This window comes from Stylophora pistillata, chromosome 6, assembly GCF_964205215.1.
Source record: "Stylophora pistillata chromosome 6, jaStyPist1.2, whole genome shotgun sequence".
Lineage (NCBI taxonomy): Eukaryota > Metazoa > Cnidaria > Anthozoa > Scleractinia > Pocilloporidae > Stylophora > Stylophora pistillata.
This window is the reverse complement of record NC_142524.1, coordinates 36,599,254-36,616,866: the sequence shown is the minus strand read 5'-3', so window position 1 is coordinate 36,616,866 and position 17,613 is coordinate 36,599,254. Positions and strand designations below refer to the sequence as shown.

The 17,613-nt window shown below is 37.1% G+C and overlaps 2 protein-coding genes and 1 long non-coding RNA gene across 5 annotated transcripts; 1 reads left to right on the top strand and 2 right to left on the bottom strand.

Annotated features, from left to right (window-relative positions):
* Nucleotides 1–495: 495 nt before the first annotated feature.
* On the bottom strand, nucleotides 496–7,494 carry LOC148729682 (uncharacterized). The gene is made up of 5 exons (XM_088725753.1): nucleotides 7,411–7,494; nucleotides 4,171–4,916; nucleotides 3,786–3,853; nucleotides 2,663–2,916; nucleotides 496–2,363 (listed from the first exon to the last, which is right to left on the bottom strand). Exons 2-5 carry the CDS (start codon nucleotides 4,260–4,262, stop codon nucleotides 2,286–2,288), a joined length of 492 nt encoding a protein of 163 aa, XP_088581879.1. The 5' UTR covers nucleotides 4,263–4,916; nucleotides 7,411–7,494; the 3' UTR covers nucleotides 496–2,285.
* A 586-nt stretch (nucleotides 7,495–8,080) lies between these two features.
* Nucleotides 8,081–11,042, top strand: LOC148729681 (uncharacterized). Of its 2 annotated transcripts, XR_015988940.1 has the most exons (3): nucleotides 8,081–8,221; nucleotides 8,615–10,029; nucleotides 10,177–11,042. It is a non-coding gene; the product is annotated as an uncharacterized LOC148729681 (long non-coding RNA). The 2 variants fall into 2 exon arrangements; XR_015988939.1 differs by having other exon boundaries at nucleotides 8,615–11,042.
* LOC111331892 (lysosomal proton-coupled steroid conjugate and bile acid symporter SLC46A3) lies at nucleotides 10,702–17,590 on the bottom strand. Of its 2 annotated transcripts, XM_022937104.2 has the most exons (5): nucleotides 16,792–17,590; nucleotides 14,496–14,747; nucleotides 14,113–14,196; nucleotides 12,112–12,268; nucleotides 10,702–11,790 (listed from the first exon to the last, which is right to left on the bottom strand). In XM_022937104.2, the coding sequence occupies exons 1-5, from the start codon at nucleotides 17,588–17,590 to the stop codon at nucleotides 11,640–11,642; spliced, it is 1,443 nt and encodes a 480-aa protein (XP_022792839.1). In that variant the 3' UTR covers nucleotides 10,702–11,639. The 2 variants fall into 2 exon arrangements, with proteins under 2 accessions (XP_022792839.1, XP_088581871.1); XM_088725745.1 differs by lacking the exons at nucleotides 10,702–11,790; nucleotides 12,112–12,268 and adding an exon at nucleotides 12,309–13,882.
* Nucleotides 17,591–17,613: the final 23 nt, after the last annotated feature.

Below are 17,613 nucleotides of genomic sequence, written 5' to 3'. Positions count from 1 at the left end.
GCCAGGTAATAAAAATATTGGATATATCATCAAAGTTTAAATGGTAAATTGGCCACCGTAACAATTACAAAAGCTGACGTTTTGCTCCGACGAAGGGTTAATGCTCGAAACGTCAGCTTTTGTAATCACTACGGTGGCCAATTTACCATTTCAACTTTGTTGATATATCTAAATTATTTCGTTATCCCCACCAACGCAGCCCCAAACAGTTTCTTTAGAAACTATCAGCGTTTATTCAATAAAAATATTGGTAAGGGACATCTACACAGGAGTCAGAGTGAATTAAATTGTTGACAAGTAGCTTACAGCTGTTCTTTACTCATGACAGGGAACCTTCTAAAGGTTGTCTTACATTATAGAAACACATTACTGCTGTGGGAGCTTACAACCGATGTCAGCATGTCTCGCATTATACCTCTGTGCCTTTCAGAGTATTTTAATAAAAAACTTTGATGCTCAATATGTTTAGAAGGAACACTAAAAGTTCAAGTTACACACTGTAAGGAAATTTTATTTGTAGTAAGCATCATACACTTATTGCCTATAATTGAACAAAGGTACCACTACTAAACGTCTTTTTCCAAACATGACTACTATGTGTGCAAAGTATATTGTAACACACAAATTGAACTTCATTATTTAATATTTGTTGATAAAAGTGTGCACTAAGTTCTAAGATTGCCTTGACATAAAACATTCCTGTTCTTTACCTTAATTTCATCATTTGGAAACAGTTATCTAATATCTAGAATATAAGAATGAGTCATGCTGTATAATTATGAAAGTGTCCACAATTTAATATTATTTTCTTCAGGTCCCATGGAAAGAACCACTTTTAAATACATTTTCTCTCTATAAATATTAATATTTTATTAAATTATAAATTGCTTTCTGTACATGTGGATTGGCTTGTTGGGAAGTGATTAGCCAGTCATTCTCCTCCAGGCAGCCGAAGAGACAAAATTGCACAACAATTTAATTTCTGCCCATTTTCTGATATTTTGATAGAAACAACCATATTTTACTTAGTTTCTGTGTGGTAATTATACTAAAACAATTATTAACCTCAGTGTTGGTGAAAGTGGTGGATATTTATCTCACCATGAAACAGCTAGGTAAATAAACACCACTATTCCACGCACCGAAACACTAGTTCATGAAACACTAGTTTCATGAAACACTAGTTTCCACCACGCACCGAAACACTAGTTCATGCATTTATAACAAGTAGACTTGATTATTGTAACAGCCTTCTGTATGGGTTACCGAAATATCAGTTGTCTAAACTGCAGCGTGTTATGAATGCTAGTGCTCGTTTGGTTTATTGTGCTCGGAAGTCGTGCCACATCACACCTCTACTTCGCAAATTACATTGGCTGCCTGTTTGTTATCGTATCGAATATAAAATAATTCTTCTTACATTTAAGGTATTGCAGGGTATGGCGCCCGATTACTTGTGCCATTTAATATCTGTCTTGCCGCCGTCTAGGTATAATTTAAGGTGCAACGATGACTCCGCAGCTTTATTAACTTTCCCGAAAATAATATCCAAGAAGACCCTGGCAGATAGATCGTTTAGTTGTGCCGCCCCTAGACTTTGGAATCTGCTTCCTACCACAAGATCTATTTCCAGTTTAGATATTTTTAAAATTAGACTTAAAACTTTTTTATTTTATAGGGCGTTTAATTAGTTACTATAGTTGTTATGATTAAATTGCATTAATGATGAATTATTTTATTTATTTATTTATTTATTATGGAATTTTAGAATTATAATTTTGAACTTCTATTTTATTTTTGATTTAATATTTATTGTAAGGCGCAGTTGAATATTGTTATAGAAACTGTGCGGTATAAATTTAAATTTAATAATAATAATAAATTTAATATTCACCCCCCACATCACTGAATAATTGTTAATTCTTTATCCTACATCATTCTGCACCTAAGAATTACAAGAGTCTCAGTCATTTTTGTAACACTTTATATTATGGAGAATTCTATATGAGGGCAAGTACGTCTCCCTTCTAGATAGAACTACTAACTTCTTAAGGTTTCCACTAGTATTACAAAATTTTCTTCACATTTCTTGCATTGACACAACTCCAGGAACATGTTCAACAATTGTTCGTCACATGACCAAGTGTTCCAAAAGGCTTTTACTTTCTGTGTATGAGGACAAAATCAGCGTTTACTTCACTGAAATTTGGCTCTAGATTACATCATTTGCATCCTTGCTTGATCCATACCCTGGCTGAATAGAAGACTTTGCAAAAGCTTCCTCATTATTTGAGAAGCCATCCACATCTGGAGGTGGTATCACTGCACAAGGATTGCTTTGTCTCTCCAAAACATACAACCATCTGTCAAATAAAATAAAGGTATAAAAAATTATATTACAACACAAATGTTATTCACCTATTTCAACTGTGGCTCGGGAAAACTTAAGTCAACTTAAAGCTTCATAAAGATCTTTTCCAACTTGGAAGAATTCCTGAGTTTGAGTACATCTCAAGATTGAACTGAGAATCATCACAGAAGGTTAGATGTTACAAAGATAGTTTTAGAACCATGCAAAATGAGTGAGTGTGAATTAAGAAAGCTTCAACTTGTTATCTTGAACAACAAAATACATCAAGTACACCAACACTAAGTTACTTACATGAGCAAGAGGGAAAAGTTTACATTGCCATTGATCACCTCTAGCTTTACAGTCTTCAGTGCAGTCTTCAGTGCAGTCTTCAGGAGAATGTAAATAATTTGCCTTGGCTCTAAGCTTGTCAATGTGAACCATGATTGCCTCTCTGTCAGCATCAACAAACATCATTGAAAACATGTCAAGTGCCTTCCTTTCTCTTAATTCAGCTTCCAGCTCTCCATTCCAGAAAGCATTTGCCACTCTTTTCTCGTTTAATCCTGATTAGAAGAAACACATCTTAATTTTTACAAAGGATTTACAAAATAAAAATACAAAAAGCTTCCTTCTTGAATTTTGGATCTAAAACGAAACTATAGACCCGAAATGGCTGCTAGATGCATATTCTTTTCAGTATTAGTCCGTTTCCTTTTTTTTCTTTTTTTAAAGGGCATCCTCAGCCACAGTCAGTGCAATGGCCAAACAACTATACTTAACAAAGCTGAAGTGCCATGGCTTTGCCAAGTAACGCCTGAAGGACGGTACACCAGTACACCAAATTCGCCCAGGAATTGAACCTGGCCCCCCGAGGATTGTAGTATAAACAAATAATAGCACGATTTGTATGTGGTAACTGGGATAAACACCACAAGTGATATTTCAAAATACAAATAAGTAAACTTGTATTTGCAGACCTAGTTTTCCTCTTTAACAAGTGCAGTCAAGCGAGGCTTTTTATAATGCTAATTCAAGTACTTTACATTCATTATCTTCACGAAAACTATGAGCGACTTTTAGTTTTGGCGGCCATCAGGGTGGCCGATGCAACTGCGCGAAAGTAATAAGGAAATACTTAAGAGAGAATTTAAATCACAAATAAAACAGGCCAATGAAAGTTTACATTTCAAAGCTGGTTTATCACTTGACCTTAATTATGGAAAGAATTGGCCGCTTTGGGCCTGCTATACAAATAAAATTTAAACTATGTTCCAATAGCCGTAATGCACCTACCTTTGCATCCCTCGACCTGCTCAAAGGATAGAGTAGCTGTACACTCAAAACTCAACAGGACGAAAAATAAAAGTTACCTTTTGGAAATAATTGCTTTTATTTATATTCATGGGCCCCATACTGGAATGGTACCACTTACCTGAATTAAGTCCATGGACTTTGTTAAAGGCGTCTGCAAAGCCACTAAATGAGACCCAAGAATGACACCTTCCAAATTAAAAAACAGAGTCAACTAAAAGGAGTTGTGTCCAATAATTATCAACAAAAACAATAATAAATAAGAGATTATTGAGAAAGACTTATGTTCTCAAAACATGGTAACGAACAAATGGTTAACCGGCTGTACATTTAGATGGTAACGAACAGGGGTGTACATTTCGAGATTGAATTTAGGTTCACGCGGGGTCACGATAATGCTTACGAAAATTTAAACGGCTATTGACTGGCAATTCAACAATACTAAACGGCTCTACGTGCAAAAAGGAAAATAAAAAAATTTCTGGAAACATTCAACAAGAACTTACGCAAAGGAAATTTGCCATTTTAAAAGAGACTTAACGACAAAACACACATCCGAAACTTCAACAGCACTCCTTTCTCCTTCTACAAATGCCATCCCATCCGTGGATTTCCGTACTTGGAGTACCCATAAAAAATTCCACAGCGAGTACACTTTAGGGAGGCCTTAGCTGCAACAGACCGTCCAGTCACTTTATATACTCCGCGTCCACAGGCGTGTTATGAGCGACTAAAGGGTAACCAAACCTTGCACAACGACTACTTGGGGGTGACAAAGTGTGAACTTTATCACCTTCATGTGGAACCGGCCGTTTCTCTGGAGATAACCGGGCGAGGCAGGTAAAAAGGTGATCCACGTCATCTTGGAGGGCATTGGGGAACAACAGTTTAAATACCTGGCGACGGAAATCGGAAGGAAGGACACTCCATAGCACCCGCCACAGAAGAAACAAATGCCATCCCAAACTTTAAAAGCAAACCAAAAATTATAACATCTTCAGAGACGTTATCCAAGAAGTGAAGATCAATTTTGGAAATGTCTGCAATGATCTTCCATGAAAAAGTTTCTTGTTGTACTTCGTTCTCTACTTCCTGTCGCAAGGAATCAATCAAAAAGCCAGAACAATTTCGCCGCTTCACCATTTTCAATTCAGATGAATGAGTAAAGTCCAGTCCAAGTCCAGTCTGTAACGCTTGCAACAAACGAGATCAAAACTTTGAGGGGTGATAGACGATAACGCCGGATTGTAAACTGAAATAACAATGCAAGGAATTCCTATCAATTTACTTGAAATGTTGTATAACTCATGATCAAAAATGCTTAGCTAAAGCAATTAACCTGCCTCCGTCCATAACGCGATCAAAATAACAATAATCAATGGGAATTCACGAAAATCATAATAATCTACATCAAAATAACTCGATATTTCAAAATCGATAACAAGATTAACAAAATGGGCATTCCTAGCTTAGCGTCTCTTTCTTTGATTCACCCTCTTAGGTTAAAAACAATAAAGTACTATTGTATGACTTTGTACGTTAGCGTGCTTCCATCCAAAATAAGAAATTAAACAAAGGAAGAAACTAGCAAAATTACTCACATATCGGTACCGCTTTAACTAAAGGTTCAGAACCAAAATCAGTGAGTAGAACAAATAGGCAATTGGCAAATGGACAAGGTGAAATACAATCATACACTAGCTAAAGGAACGCTAACGAGGCTTTTATACGAGTTTGACTAATAGTCATGGGTCGTGGGTACAAGTCGTGGGTGTGGGTGTGGGTAAAGTCGTGGGTGTGGGTGTGGGTAAAAGTCGTGGGTGTGGGTACTACATAACAATTAATGGTTAAGAGCTCATATTTAATAATGTTAATAGTACCACTACTAATAATCAATTACTGTTATTTTTGTAGGGGAAAAGGGTTTTTTCGTGATCATGAAGGGCCCTTTGGCTGGTTTTAAATGTGATTTGGTTATATCGCCGTAAACGTTGAATCGCCTTTTCTGCATGGAAATTGCGAAATGACTGGCTTTTTTCACGAAACATGACTTCAACCGTTGTTATTCTTCTTTTCCAAAAATTTGTTCTGTAAGCGTTTCAAAACAAGATGTGAAACATGACTGTCATTAGCTACCGTGAAGTAATGCAATACTTCTCGACAAACAATGAAACGTATGTTTCTTGAGTACGTCACATTTCGCAACTCTGCAGAGTCTGGTCTTTGTCAGATAAGAAATGAATCGTTTAAAAATTGAAATTATTAGAACCTCTTTCTTTATTAATTTACTTATTTCAATAATTCTTCATATCTAGTTACTTTATGATTTAGAAAAAGACCTGGCCAGTTAAATGGATGAAGAAAAAATAAGATTGTACTAACTGGTTCTTCGTTTAATTTCTTGTCACCGATGCCAGTTGTCATCACCAATTTAACATTGGCTTGTGATTTCCGGTTGTCAATTCTACAGCACACTGGATACCAGAGGTTTAATATTTTTTGTCCCTTGGAAAAACCTTGGAGCCAACATCTCCAGACCTGCAACTAACGTTGCAACGTTGCTATCTGTATATCAGCTTATCTTGCAACAGTTTGCTGTTTCACTTCATTTTTTTTCTTAGATATGGGGTAGATGGTACGCGATACGAAGAAGCATTCGGCTCTTTGTCTGAATGTCATTGATCAACACAAGCTTTATTTTCCCTAACCAGCAGAGGGATATACTTTTACTTTTGAAACTTCATTTAATTTTAACCGGCACTGAGAGCACAATTTAATTTTAATTCATGAACATGGCCATTAGCCATGTTTCTGATCCTCGAAGCTTCTTTCATGTTCTGAAAACGTTGTTCTTTTAAGTTTAACACTTCTCTCTTTTCAGTGTAATATTATTTTCTTGTGTGTTGATCCAAGTGTTTGACCTGAACAAAACTCCTCAAACTCTTTGGAATGACCCTCATTTTAAGAGATTACATCATCCTGCAAACAATGGCTTTGTCTTTGGTTTCACTTTTCGTTTTGAGTGAAATCATAGTTAAAAGAGGGGTCCCCTCTACTAACTATAGTGAAATGAATTAATCTGTTGGATGAAATCAATGAAATATTAGGCTCCCTAAACCGAGCTGATACAATGACAAGGGTTGTATAATATTTATGTATTATTATAACTAATATTTTAAATGATTATTGTTATTGTTAAGTATTAATCACACCCACGACTTTTACCCACACCCACGACCCACGACTTGTACCCACGACCCACGACCATTAGTCAAACTCTTATACGCGCGTGGGGAAGCTAAAATATCTGATTACACACCAATAGAAAATAGACAACAACGTAACCACATCCGTAACTAAAATAATTCGTAACAAAGAAATCAAATTCGATCAAATTCGACTTAGGCTAAATTAATCGTTTGAGTATCCTTAATAGTCTGATGAATGAGTCAAGCCCAGTCAATCGTTTGAGTATCCTTAACAGTCTGACGAATGAGTCAAGCCCAGTCTACCCTCTGTTGTGACGGCTGTGACGGCGTCACACGATTAAAAAACGAAATCGTAACCACACGCTAAAGAACGAAATCGTACAGAATATATTGGGCATCAGATGCCATTTTTACAACCCTTGACCAAACTTTCACTAATGGTACTACAATATGTTAACATTAATGCTGGTGACACTAAGAATAACTAATGTAGTTTACAAGCATAGTACATTGTACGGACCATGAACTAGTTCTTACCTTGCTCTGAAGGTTCAACTTGTTTTGATATCATTGACCTCATGCATGGTGGTGTGATCCCTGCACCAAGGGCAATCAATCCACCTACAAAGAAATCATGTAAACCTTCACAACCTTACAGCTGTATGTTTTCTCTCCATTATATTCTCTCTATACATTTCATTAAGTGCTGACAATGAGTTGTAACCCCGAAAGGTCACATGTGTAGCGAGGGTCGTAAGCGACGAATTTGGAGACCAGACTATTGTAACGCACAACGTAAACTTTAATTGAAATAGCGTAAAAGCAGCGGCTTGTAGAATAATGGATCGATGACTCGATGTATAGCTTTGCGTAGCGATAAGGTCTTGTCACAGTGACATTTGTTGTGGTTCGAACTAGAAAGCAAAGAAAGGAACCTAAATAGGCCGACGCCTATTTAGGTTCTTAACCTGGGACTTCTTAAGGACTTCTTTTAGGACTTCTTAACCTGGACGCACGTGGCATAGAATCGCGAAACTACACAAGCGCTAAAGATAATCATGCCAATTAAGATAATGAAGCTAACTATAACAATCAAGTAAATAAAATGGCCTACTTTAGTCTGGCTCCTAGCGGCAATAGGTAGCTGATGTGTGGCGGTGAAAAAGAAAGTAGCGTTTGGTGAACAAGCAGCGTTGCAACAATAAACCTCTCCAAGAACTACGTCCCTTACACTATGAAATCCGATCGCAAAACCTGTCACGCAAGTGTGTACAGTTGCGCAAGAAGTGGATCATCAACGAGAACAAGACAGGAATCACAGCTAAACATATACAAACGAACTATTATGGTATGAAAGTAATATGAGTTTCTGTTTAACAATCTAAGCTTTTTTAGTTGGTCATTTTTTCGGCTAAACTTCAGAATACCCGGCCACTCATTTACATGTCATTGAATGAGAATAGCAGCTATTGTGTTATGCCTCATTCTTCAAAGCCTCCCGACACATGTAAATGATGTGGACGGCTATTCAGAAGTTGCTCCTTTTTCATGTATTCTCCTGACCTTAATCTGTGATTTGGAATGATAATGTGAAGAGATATTAGACGCTGAGTAACTCTTGGGGGGGGGGGGGGGAGGAGGGGTGAATACCTACATGTTCACCAGTAACCTCAAGGTGTTTGACAATAACACACTTAGTCCATAAAGTTATACTAACCAACAAACATCATTCATTTGCTAGATGCAAATCCAAGAAAAACATTTTGTCCAATGGATATTACTGAACCAACAATAGCAATGGTACTGAAGATCTAACCATTTGAGAATCTTTGTCATCAGTGGTATCCCTAAAATAACACCCATTCCTTTGATAAACAAAACTTCAGCAAAGAAGTAACCAACCAGTTCAGGAGTGAAGTTCCTTGGGCTGTACGTGCTTGCTGTACAAGACTGAGATATCACTGAAGCCAACAGAATATGAAAGAAAGGAGCTGAAGTTAGGAACATTTTATACAATATGTGAGCAATATGTAAGTGGAGGGGGGAACTCTCCCTCAATAAGACACTAATGGAACACAGGTCTCCAGGAGCTTTCAATGTTATCATTAAAGTTGAAAGGCTAGAACATCTATGGATGGAAGGATGGAGAAATCAAATTAATTCTAGAGGAATGAACATGTTGTGGGTCATTGTGGGTCGTTCAGGGTTTTAGTAACTACCATGGTTTTATGCCATTGTGCAAACCCAAGACTATAATTCTGATATACAGTTTATTGTTCTAAGCATTCCAATGTCATTCTCATTTTGCTGATAAATAATAACAAAAACATCAGTAACTCACTTATAAGAGCTAAAGCCAACATTCCAAACATGATAACCAGCAAAGTTAGTCTTCGGTGTTGAGGTCGTTCTTTAGTTCAGACTTTGAATGATGCCTTGATGTGATTGTGTACTGCTACCAAAGCCCAGTTTTCTTGCTGATTTGAATCAGGAAAGTAAGACTCAGGAAGAATGAGACCGACGTAAGCTATTATCAGAACATTTAAGCCTAAGCACAGACCAAAGGCCGCCATGTAGCCACCATGCTCTACAAGAACTCCCCCAATAAGGTTACAGACAGTACCTCCCGAGAAAATCATGGATTCCAACACAGCTACTCTCGTCGTATGCTGGGATTCATCAGTTATATCAGATTTGTACGAGAAGACACCAAGAAATGCTGTGGCGAATCCACCAAAGAAACCCGAGATGCACGACTCAATAAGTAGGCAATCAACATTCAGTGAGAAAAAACCCACATTCAGCATGTAATTAATGTAAAGCAGAACACTCCCAATGGACGGTAGAATGAGCACAGTCTTACCGCCGACTTTACCTGACCAGGAACTGAGGATCAGAGAGACTGCAATGGAAGGAAGCATCGAAGACACAGACTGATATAAAATCCATTTCGAGGTCTTCTTGTGAACAAAATTTTCCTGTGAGGTGGTGAGGTTACTGCAAGATTCGGTGTCATATTCTGCATTGCATATCTTCTGGAAAGCACGCTGCTGCACAAGGGGGAATGACATAAAAATGCCGGGCATATAAAGAAAAAGCACTGGCTCCACCGTGATATTTTGGAAACTGAGTACGATCGCCAATTTGAGTACCAAGGTAAAACCAATTTTTCTTACATTAATTCTAATCTCTTCGTTACGTTTGCTGATAGAAAACTTTGCAGGCTCAAACTGTTTCTCGCAAAATGGCTGACAATTACAAATAAGGACAATTAAGTGAAATCTGGCCGTTTAAAATTTAAAGGATTGGACGATGGCTCGCGGAAATAGAAGCATAAGAAGAAGATGCGGGAGAGAGAGGAAGAAGATCCAGCAGATGTTGATGCACTCCGTCATGGTGGTTGGAGAAAAGTCGAAAACTTTCATGAAGTTAGTGGTAACATTGCGCTGAAAACTTTCCAGAAATCTTACATCGAGGCGCTTAACACCGGATTGTTTACAGTTGGTGAACTAAGAGATGATAGTGAAAACTCGTAAGCACTAAAACATGGAACTACCTACAACCACCTCAAAAAAATCTACAACCACCTAAATTCTTTCCAAACATGGCAAGATTATCAATCGTTAGCCATTATTATTGTGACAATGACAAATCACGTTTTATATGAAATGCGAGAATATCTTTAAACCACATATTAACCTAGAAAGGTCAACGCTAAGAATTTGCATTGCTTGATGAATTAACGCGGTTGGGGGGACTGCGAGGGAAACATAAAAAAGCTGCCAGTAAACAAATATGCTGAATACTTTTACTTTGTGTGTGTGTGTGTTTTTAGTTTATTTGTTTGTTTGTTTGACTTTTAAATTTTTTTATAAACATGACTACTTTGTACATTGTAACACAAAAACTGAGCTTCATTATTTAATAGTTGTTAATGTAAGTGTATACTAAGTTGACATACATCATTCCCCTTCTTGAACTTAATTTCATTATTTGGTAATAGTTATCTAATATCTGGAACATAAGAATGAATGATGCTGCATAATTATGAAAGAGTCAACAATTTGATATTATTTTGTTCAGGTACCATGGAAAGAACCACTTTTAAAAACATTTTCTCTGTATAAAATGTTAATGATATTTTATTAAATTGAAATACTGCTTTTGCACATGCGGATTGGCTTGTTGGGAAGTGATTAGCCAGTCATTTTACCTCCAAGCAGCCAAAGAGACAAAATTGCACAACATTGATTTCATTTCTGACCATTTTCTGATATTTTGATGGAAACAACCCTATTTTTCTTAGTTTCTGTGTGGTAATTATACTAAAACAATAATTCACCTTAGTGTTGGTGAAAGTGGTGGATACTTATCTCACCAGAAAACAGCTAGGTAAATATACACCACTATTCACCCCCCACATCACTGAATAAGTGCTAAATTCTTTATCCTAGATCGTTCTGCACCCAAGAATTACAAGAGTCTCAGTTATTTTTGTAGCACTTTATATTATGGAGAATTCTACATGAGGGCAAGTACATCTCACTTCTAGATAGAACTACTACCTTCTTGAGGTATTTTAATTTTTGAAAAAACTTTTGTAAGACCAGTTAAAACTGGTCTTACAAAAGTTTCTTCACATTTCTTGCATTGATACAGCTCCAGGAACGTGCAACAATTGTTCGTCACATGAGCACCTGTTCCAAAAGGCTTTTATTTTTTGTGTACAAGGAAAAAATCAGTGTTCACTTTACTGAAATGTGGCTCTAGATTACATCTTTTGCATCCTTGCTTGATCCATACTCTGACTGTATAGAAGACCTTGCAAAAGCCTCCTCGCCATTTGAGAAGCCATCCACATCTGGAGATTGCATTACTGCATAAGGATTGCCTTGTCTCTCTAAAACATACAACCATCTGTCAAATAAAAACAGGGTATAGAAAATTATATTATAATACAAATATTATTTGCCTACCAGTACTTCAACTGTGGCTCGGAAAAATTTAAGTCAACTTAAAGCTTCATGAAGTTCTTTTCCAACTTGAAGAATTTCTGAGTTTGAGTAAATTTCACGAATGAAAATCAATCAAGATTAAACTTAGAATCATCACAGAAGTTTAAAGATGTCATAGAGATAGTTTTTGAACCATGCAAAATGAGTGAGTGTCTGAAGAAAGCTTCACCTTGTTATCTTGAACAACAAAAAATATCAAGTACAGCAGCACTTAGTTACTTACATGAGCAAGATTATGGGAAAAACAGTCATTCCAGACATCAAAAAATAACAAAATCCTGGTAGCCAGTCCACTGTGGCACTGTAAATACTGTTGAAAATTAATGATGCAAGAAGTGTCTCTAACACTTCAAGAGATGCAACAAGAGCAAATGTCGTACCTAAATCAGAGAAAAACAATAAGTTACAATCAAGGGGTTTGCCAAGTTTGCCAACTACAGTCAGAAATTTGTTAGGTGTTAAAATATAGAACTTAAAGCTTTTCTATTAGTCTGATCATGTGGGAGGTGGTAGCCCTCACAGGAACTCTAGTTGGTTACAGACATAAAGATTTGACTTGATGAGTGGAGTTCATCACAAACAAACCATTTCTACAACCCTTGACCAAACTTTCACTATACTGTCAAAGTTTCAGTAAAGTCACATCCACTAACAACTGACACTATTGGTGTTACAATATGCTAACATTAGTGCTGGTGACACCGAGTTTATGTATTACCTTAGTGAGTAAATGGACATAAAGAAAATAATGGTGTATTGAGAATACCTAATGTAATTTATTAACCCGTGTATAATATGCACTTTATTTCTATAAAAATAACCATCAAAATTGCAGTGTGTATTATACGTGGGATTCCATTGTTTGTAAGGCATGTCCTAATTTGCATATGTTAAAAACACAACAAAGAGAGTAATATTTAAAACAGACCGCTCAAGTCTCGTGATTGTGTTGTGAGTCTCACGATTTTGTCGTTCAATCTCACAGTCTCACGATGAAGGAGACAAATCTCACGATAAATAGAGGCCCAAGCTGAAAGGATAAATTTTTTGTATAATTTCATTTATGGCTTGCTAGAGGTGAGTTTTTTGTGCCAATTCTGTGCAAATCCGTAACAAATCAAGCTGTTACGTTCTTCATCCGTCTGTTTGCCGGAAACACCGTGAGTCGTCCATGACCATATGTTGAACACCCGTTCCAAATTAGGTCATCATAACCAGTCTCTCACATTTTGACACAACACATTTTCAAGATGAAAATTTAAAGTTTATTTCTGTGTTGTTAAGGTCCACACATGTTTTAAGTAAATTATGGGAAGAAAAAAAAACACTTTCTCTTAATTTAAGAACCTGTGTTTACTTGTTTTGTCTGCCTGTCGACCAATCTCTAGATTTTTACTGAAATCTCCAGATTTTTGACATCAGTCTCCAGATTTTTGGTGTTTTGAGGTTGAGAGGTCTGTTAAAGCTTTAAGCAAATAGCTTATTTTCAGAGAAGAATTAAAGGTACATATAAATTTTTTACTCTAAAATCAAGAGGAAAGACAAAAATCGCCAAATAATTTCACAAGTGTGCAAACAGGTATGTGGATCAGATTTCAAAGTGATTATGCAAATTTGGCCGTGTGAAGAGATCTCATGTTACATGGAATCTTTCAATGAGAAGTAAGATGAATGTGAGCAAGAAATATTTCAGGACAAAAGCATTATTTAAAGCAGATCTTGATTTGCTGTCATAAGTGAAAAAACATGCAAATTTCTTATGTGTACAAAGCCCACGCAATGGAATTCATTGAGGGTATATTGTTGTTTACTTGACTTAACAGCCTGAAAATTGCATAGTGTTAGGTTGAAAATTCCAAAAATACGACGATTTGCCACTAAATCTTCAATACTTTTCAGACATATTGTTGCTCTCACTTAATATTTACTGGGCCGTGGAATCATCAAATTAGTAAGGCTTCGACTGAAGTCCTAAAGTTTGGTTTCAATAATAACTAAGTAGCAAAAGATATTGGTGTTAATGATATAGTAAATTTCTTATTTTGTTGTCTTAATAAATAACTGTATGAAGATTTAACTTGTCTTTTCTGCTGTGAAAAACTTTTTTTGTGATAAATTTGGTTAAAAACAAAAATGCGCATTAAACATGGCCACGTATTATACACAGGTACATATGGTAGTTTACAAGCATAGTAAATTGTACGGACCATGAACTAGTTCTTACCTTGCTCTGAAGGTTCAACTTGTTTTGATATCATTGACCTCATGCATGGTGGTGTGATCCCTGCACCAATGGCAATCAATCCACCTACAAAGAAATCATGTAAATCTTCACAACCTTACAGCTGTATGTTTTGTCTCCATTACATTCTCTCTATACATTTCATAAGTGTTGACAATGAGTTTCTGTTTAACAATCCAAGCTTCTTTAGTTGGTCATTTTTTCATGTATTCTTCTGACCTTAATCTGTGATTTGGAATGATAATGTGAAGAGATATTAGATGCTGAGTAACTCTTGGGGGGGGGGGGGTGAATACATGTACATGTTCACCAGTAACCTCAAGGTGTTTGACAATAACACACTTAGTCCATAAAGTTATACTAACCAACAAACATCATCCATTTGTTAGAGGCAAATCCAAGAAAAATATTTTGTCCAATAGATATGACAGAACCAACAATAGCAATGGTAAGATCCGACCATTTGAGAATCTTTGACATCAGTGGTATCCCTAAAATGACACCAATACCTTTGATAAACAAAACCTCAGCAAAGAAGTAACCAACCAGTTCAGGAGTGAAGTTCCTTGGGCTGTGCTTGCTGTACAAGACTGAGATGTCATTGAAGCCACCAAAATCTGGAAGAAAGGAGCTGAAGTTAGGAACATTCTATACAAAATGTGAGCAATATGTAACAGGAGGAGGGAACTCTCCCTTTTATGAGACACTAATGGACCACAGGGGTATTCAGTCGTTTCGTACCCCGGGATCTTTTGTACCCAGATGATTTGTACCCAGGCTCAGACATTTCATACCTATTTTTAATCAGTTTGTACCCAACCCTCTGGTCGATTTGTACCCAAGAAATTATGACACAAAATGTTTAAATCAATCAATCAGAACAAACAATGACATTGAGAGCTGGCATCATAGCCTGAACAGAAGAGCTGCTGGTTGATGCGGTCTGCCCCTCTACACGTTTGTGGCCCTACTGCACAAAGAAGTGAGACTAGTGTTGCTACAAATTCATCTAGTCTCCAAGCGCAAGCTTAAGCAAATACAGAGGTTCACCTATCATGAAGTACAGAGGTGGCTCTTTGAACTTTGGGAAGCCTTCAACAAGAAGGAGAAGTCACTGATAGGTGGCAGCTGCTCACAGGATGTGCCAATATAAACAGGCCAGCGACACACTGAACTGAACTGAACTAAACTGAACTTAGACATTATTTGCATTTACTACGGTAACTACGATTTTTATTTATTACTTAGTAGAATAAGTGCATTTAGTCATAAAGGCGCTCTGTGATAATGGGCAAAATATTTTAGGATAGGTCAGCTAGGGCAACTAGGTCACGCTTTTTCAAGAGTAAGATAACTTTTCAACGTTACTATGATTTAGAAATTAGCTGTTTTACTAAGTAGAATAGGTACGTCTAGTAGTAGGCGCTGCATGGTAGCAGGCAAAATATACTAGGATGGGTCAACTAGGTCACAATTTTTCAAGAGTAATAACTGTTACGTGCACGAATGACCAACAAATGTCCGCTAACAAAGCATATATGAAAATAGACTCCCGAATACGATGTATATATGGCACGCAACAAAAATGTAACAACAAGCAGTTACCCATTTTAACTATTATTTAATTAGTTTTACATTTTCTAATTTACTTAGGTTAAAGATTAAGTTAAGCAGTTCATAAAGCAGGCTTACAATCCTTCCTGCCGTGTAAGTGTTCGTCGTCTTGATCAACTTCCAATTCCAACATCCGCCGACTGAAGAACACAGCGCTGGGCTTTCTTGATTTATCGCATTCTTTCCGTGTACACAAACTCTTCCGGAGGACTCCATAGTAAACTCTGTATTCTCTATCTTCTTCCTCTCTCGACTATCGTCTTTTTCATCTCTTTCCTCTCTCCGGATATCGCAAGGTCAAAAGGTCATAGCCTCGTCACATCATAGCTTCCACAACTTCAGTCAGCAAGCCACGAGGGTAAGCCCTCGGGCAAATCTCTTTTGTACTTCTCACAAGCCAGCTTTTATACATTTACTTTAGTTATCTAGAATGTTCTATTACTATTTATAGCGTATTACAAGTTGTACTATTTTTGGAAACTGCTGAGTCACATGAAAGAAGTTTCTGGAATATTACAGATTATAGATAATTCTAGAAAAGTCTGGGATTGCGTGACAGATTCAGTAAAAATAATTCGATCCTCGTAACATAACTAAAAGATTTCTGTGGTTGGAAATTAGCTTTTTTGAGATTACTAACATAAATGAAATAAATGTTTATGTTTGCTTTAAACATTTTGTGTCATAATTTGTTGGGTAGAAATTGACCAGAGGTTTGGGTATGAACTGATTGAAAGTGGGTAAGAAACGTCTGAGCCTGGGTATGAATCGTCTGGGCATGAAAGGTCCATCGGTACGAAATGACTGGTAAGCGAGCACTGGTCATCCAGGAGCTTTCAATGTTACCATTAAAGTTGAAAGGCTAGAACATCTATGGATGGATGGATGGAGAAATCAATTTAATTCTATTAAGAGGAATGAACATAATGGACTTATACAATTGTGCAAGCCCAGGACTATAATTTTGATATACAGTTCACTGTTCTAAGCATTCCAATGTCATGCCCATTTAACAGATAAATAATAACAAAAACATCAGTAACTCACTTATTAGAACAAAAACCAATATTCCAAACATGATAACCAGCAAATTTAGTCTTCGGTGTTGAGGTCGTTTTTTAGTTAAGACTTTGAATGATGCCTTGATGTGATTGTGTACCGCTACCAAAGCCCAGCTTTCTTGCTGATTTGAATCAGGAAAGTAAGACTCAGGAAGAATGAGACCGACGTAAGCTATTATCAGAACATTCAAGCCTAAGCACAGACCAAAGGCCGCCATGTAGCCACCATGCTCTACAAGCACTCCCCCAATAAGGTTACCGACAGTACCTCCCAAGAATATCATGGATTCCAACACAGCTACTCTCGTCGTACGCTGGGATTCATCAGTTATATCAGATATGTACGAGAAGACACCAAGAAGTGTTGTGGCGAATCCGCCAAAGAAACCCGAGATGCACGACCCAATAAGTAGGTAATCAACATTCAGTGAGAAAAAACCCACATTCAGCATGTAATTAATGTAAAGCAGAACACTCCCAATGGACGGTAGAATGAGCACAGTCTTACGGCCGACTTGATCTGACCAGGAACCGAGGATCAGAGAGGCTGCAATGGAAGGAAGCATCGAAGACACAGACTGATATAAAATCCACTTCGAGGTCTTCTTGTGAACAAAATTTTCCTGTGAGGTGGTGAGGTTACCGCAAGATTCGGCGTCATATTCTGCATCGCATATCTTCTGGAAAGCAAGCTGCTGCACAAGGGGGAACGACATAAAAATGCAGAGCATGTATAGAAAAAGCACTGGCTCCACCGTGATATTTCGGAAAAGTACGATCGCCATTTTGATTACCAGGGTATAAACAA

What these genes read in the sequence shown, in the direction of transcription:
- LOC148729682 (XM_088725753.1), bottom strand. Translation starts at nt 4,262, where the DNA reads ATGGCATTTGTAGAAGGAGAAAGGAGTGCTGTTGAAGTTTCGGATGTG. An exon ending in AGTCCATGGACTTAATTCAG is followed by an intron (nt 2,917 to 3,785) that starts GTAAGTGGTACC and finishes TCTTCTAATCAG; the next exon opens with GATTAAACGAGAAAAGAGTG. An exon ending in AACTTTTCCCTCTTGCTCAT is followed by an intron (nt 2,364 to 2,662) that starts GTAAGTAACTTA and finishes TTTATTTGACAG; the next exon opens with ATGGTTGTATGTTTTGGAGA.
- LOC111331892 (XM_022937104.2), bottom strand. Translation starts at nt 17,590, where the DNA reads ATGGCGATCGTACTTTTCCGAAATATCACGGTGGAGCCAGTGCTTTTT. An exon ending in CAAATGGATGATGTTTGTTG is followed by an intron (nt 14,197 to 14,495) that starts GTTAGTATAACT and finishes ATTTCTTTGTAG; the next exon opens with GTGGATTGATTGCCATTGGT. An exon ending in TTTCCCATAATCTTGCTCAT is followed by an intron (nt 11,791 to 12,111) that starts GTAAGTAACTAA and finishes TTTATTTGACAG; the next exon opens with ATGGTTGTATGTTTTAGAGA.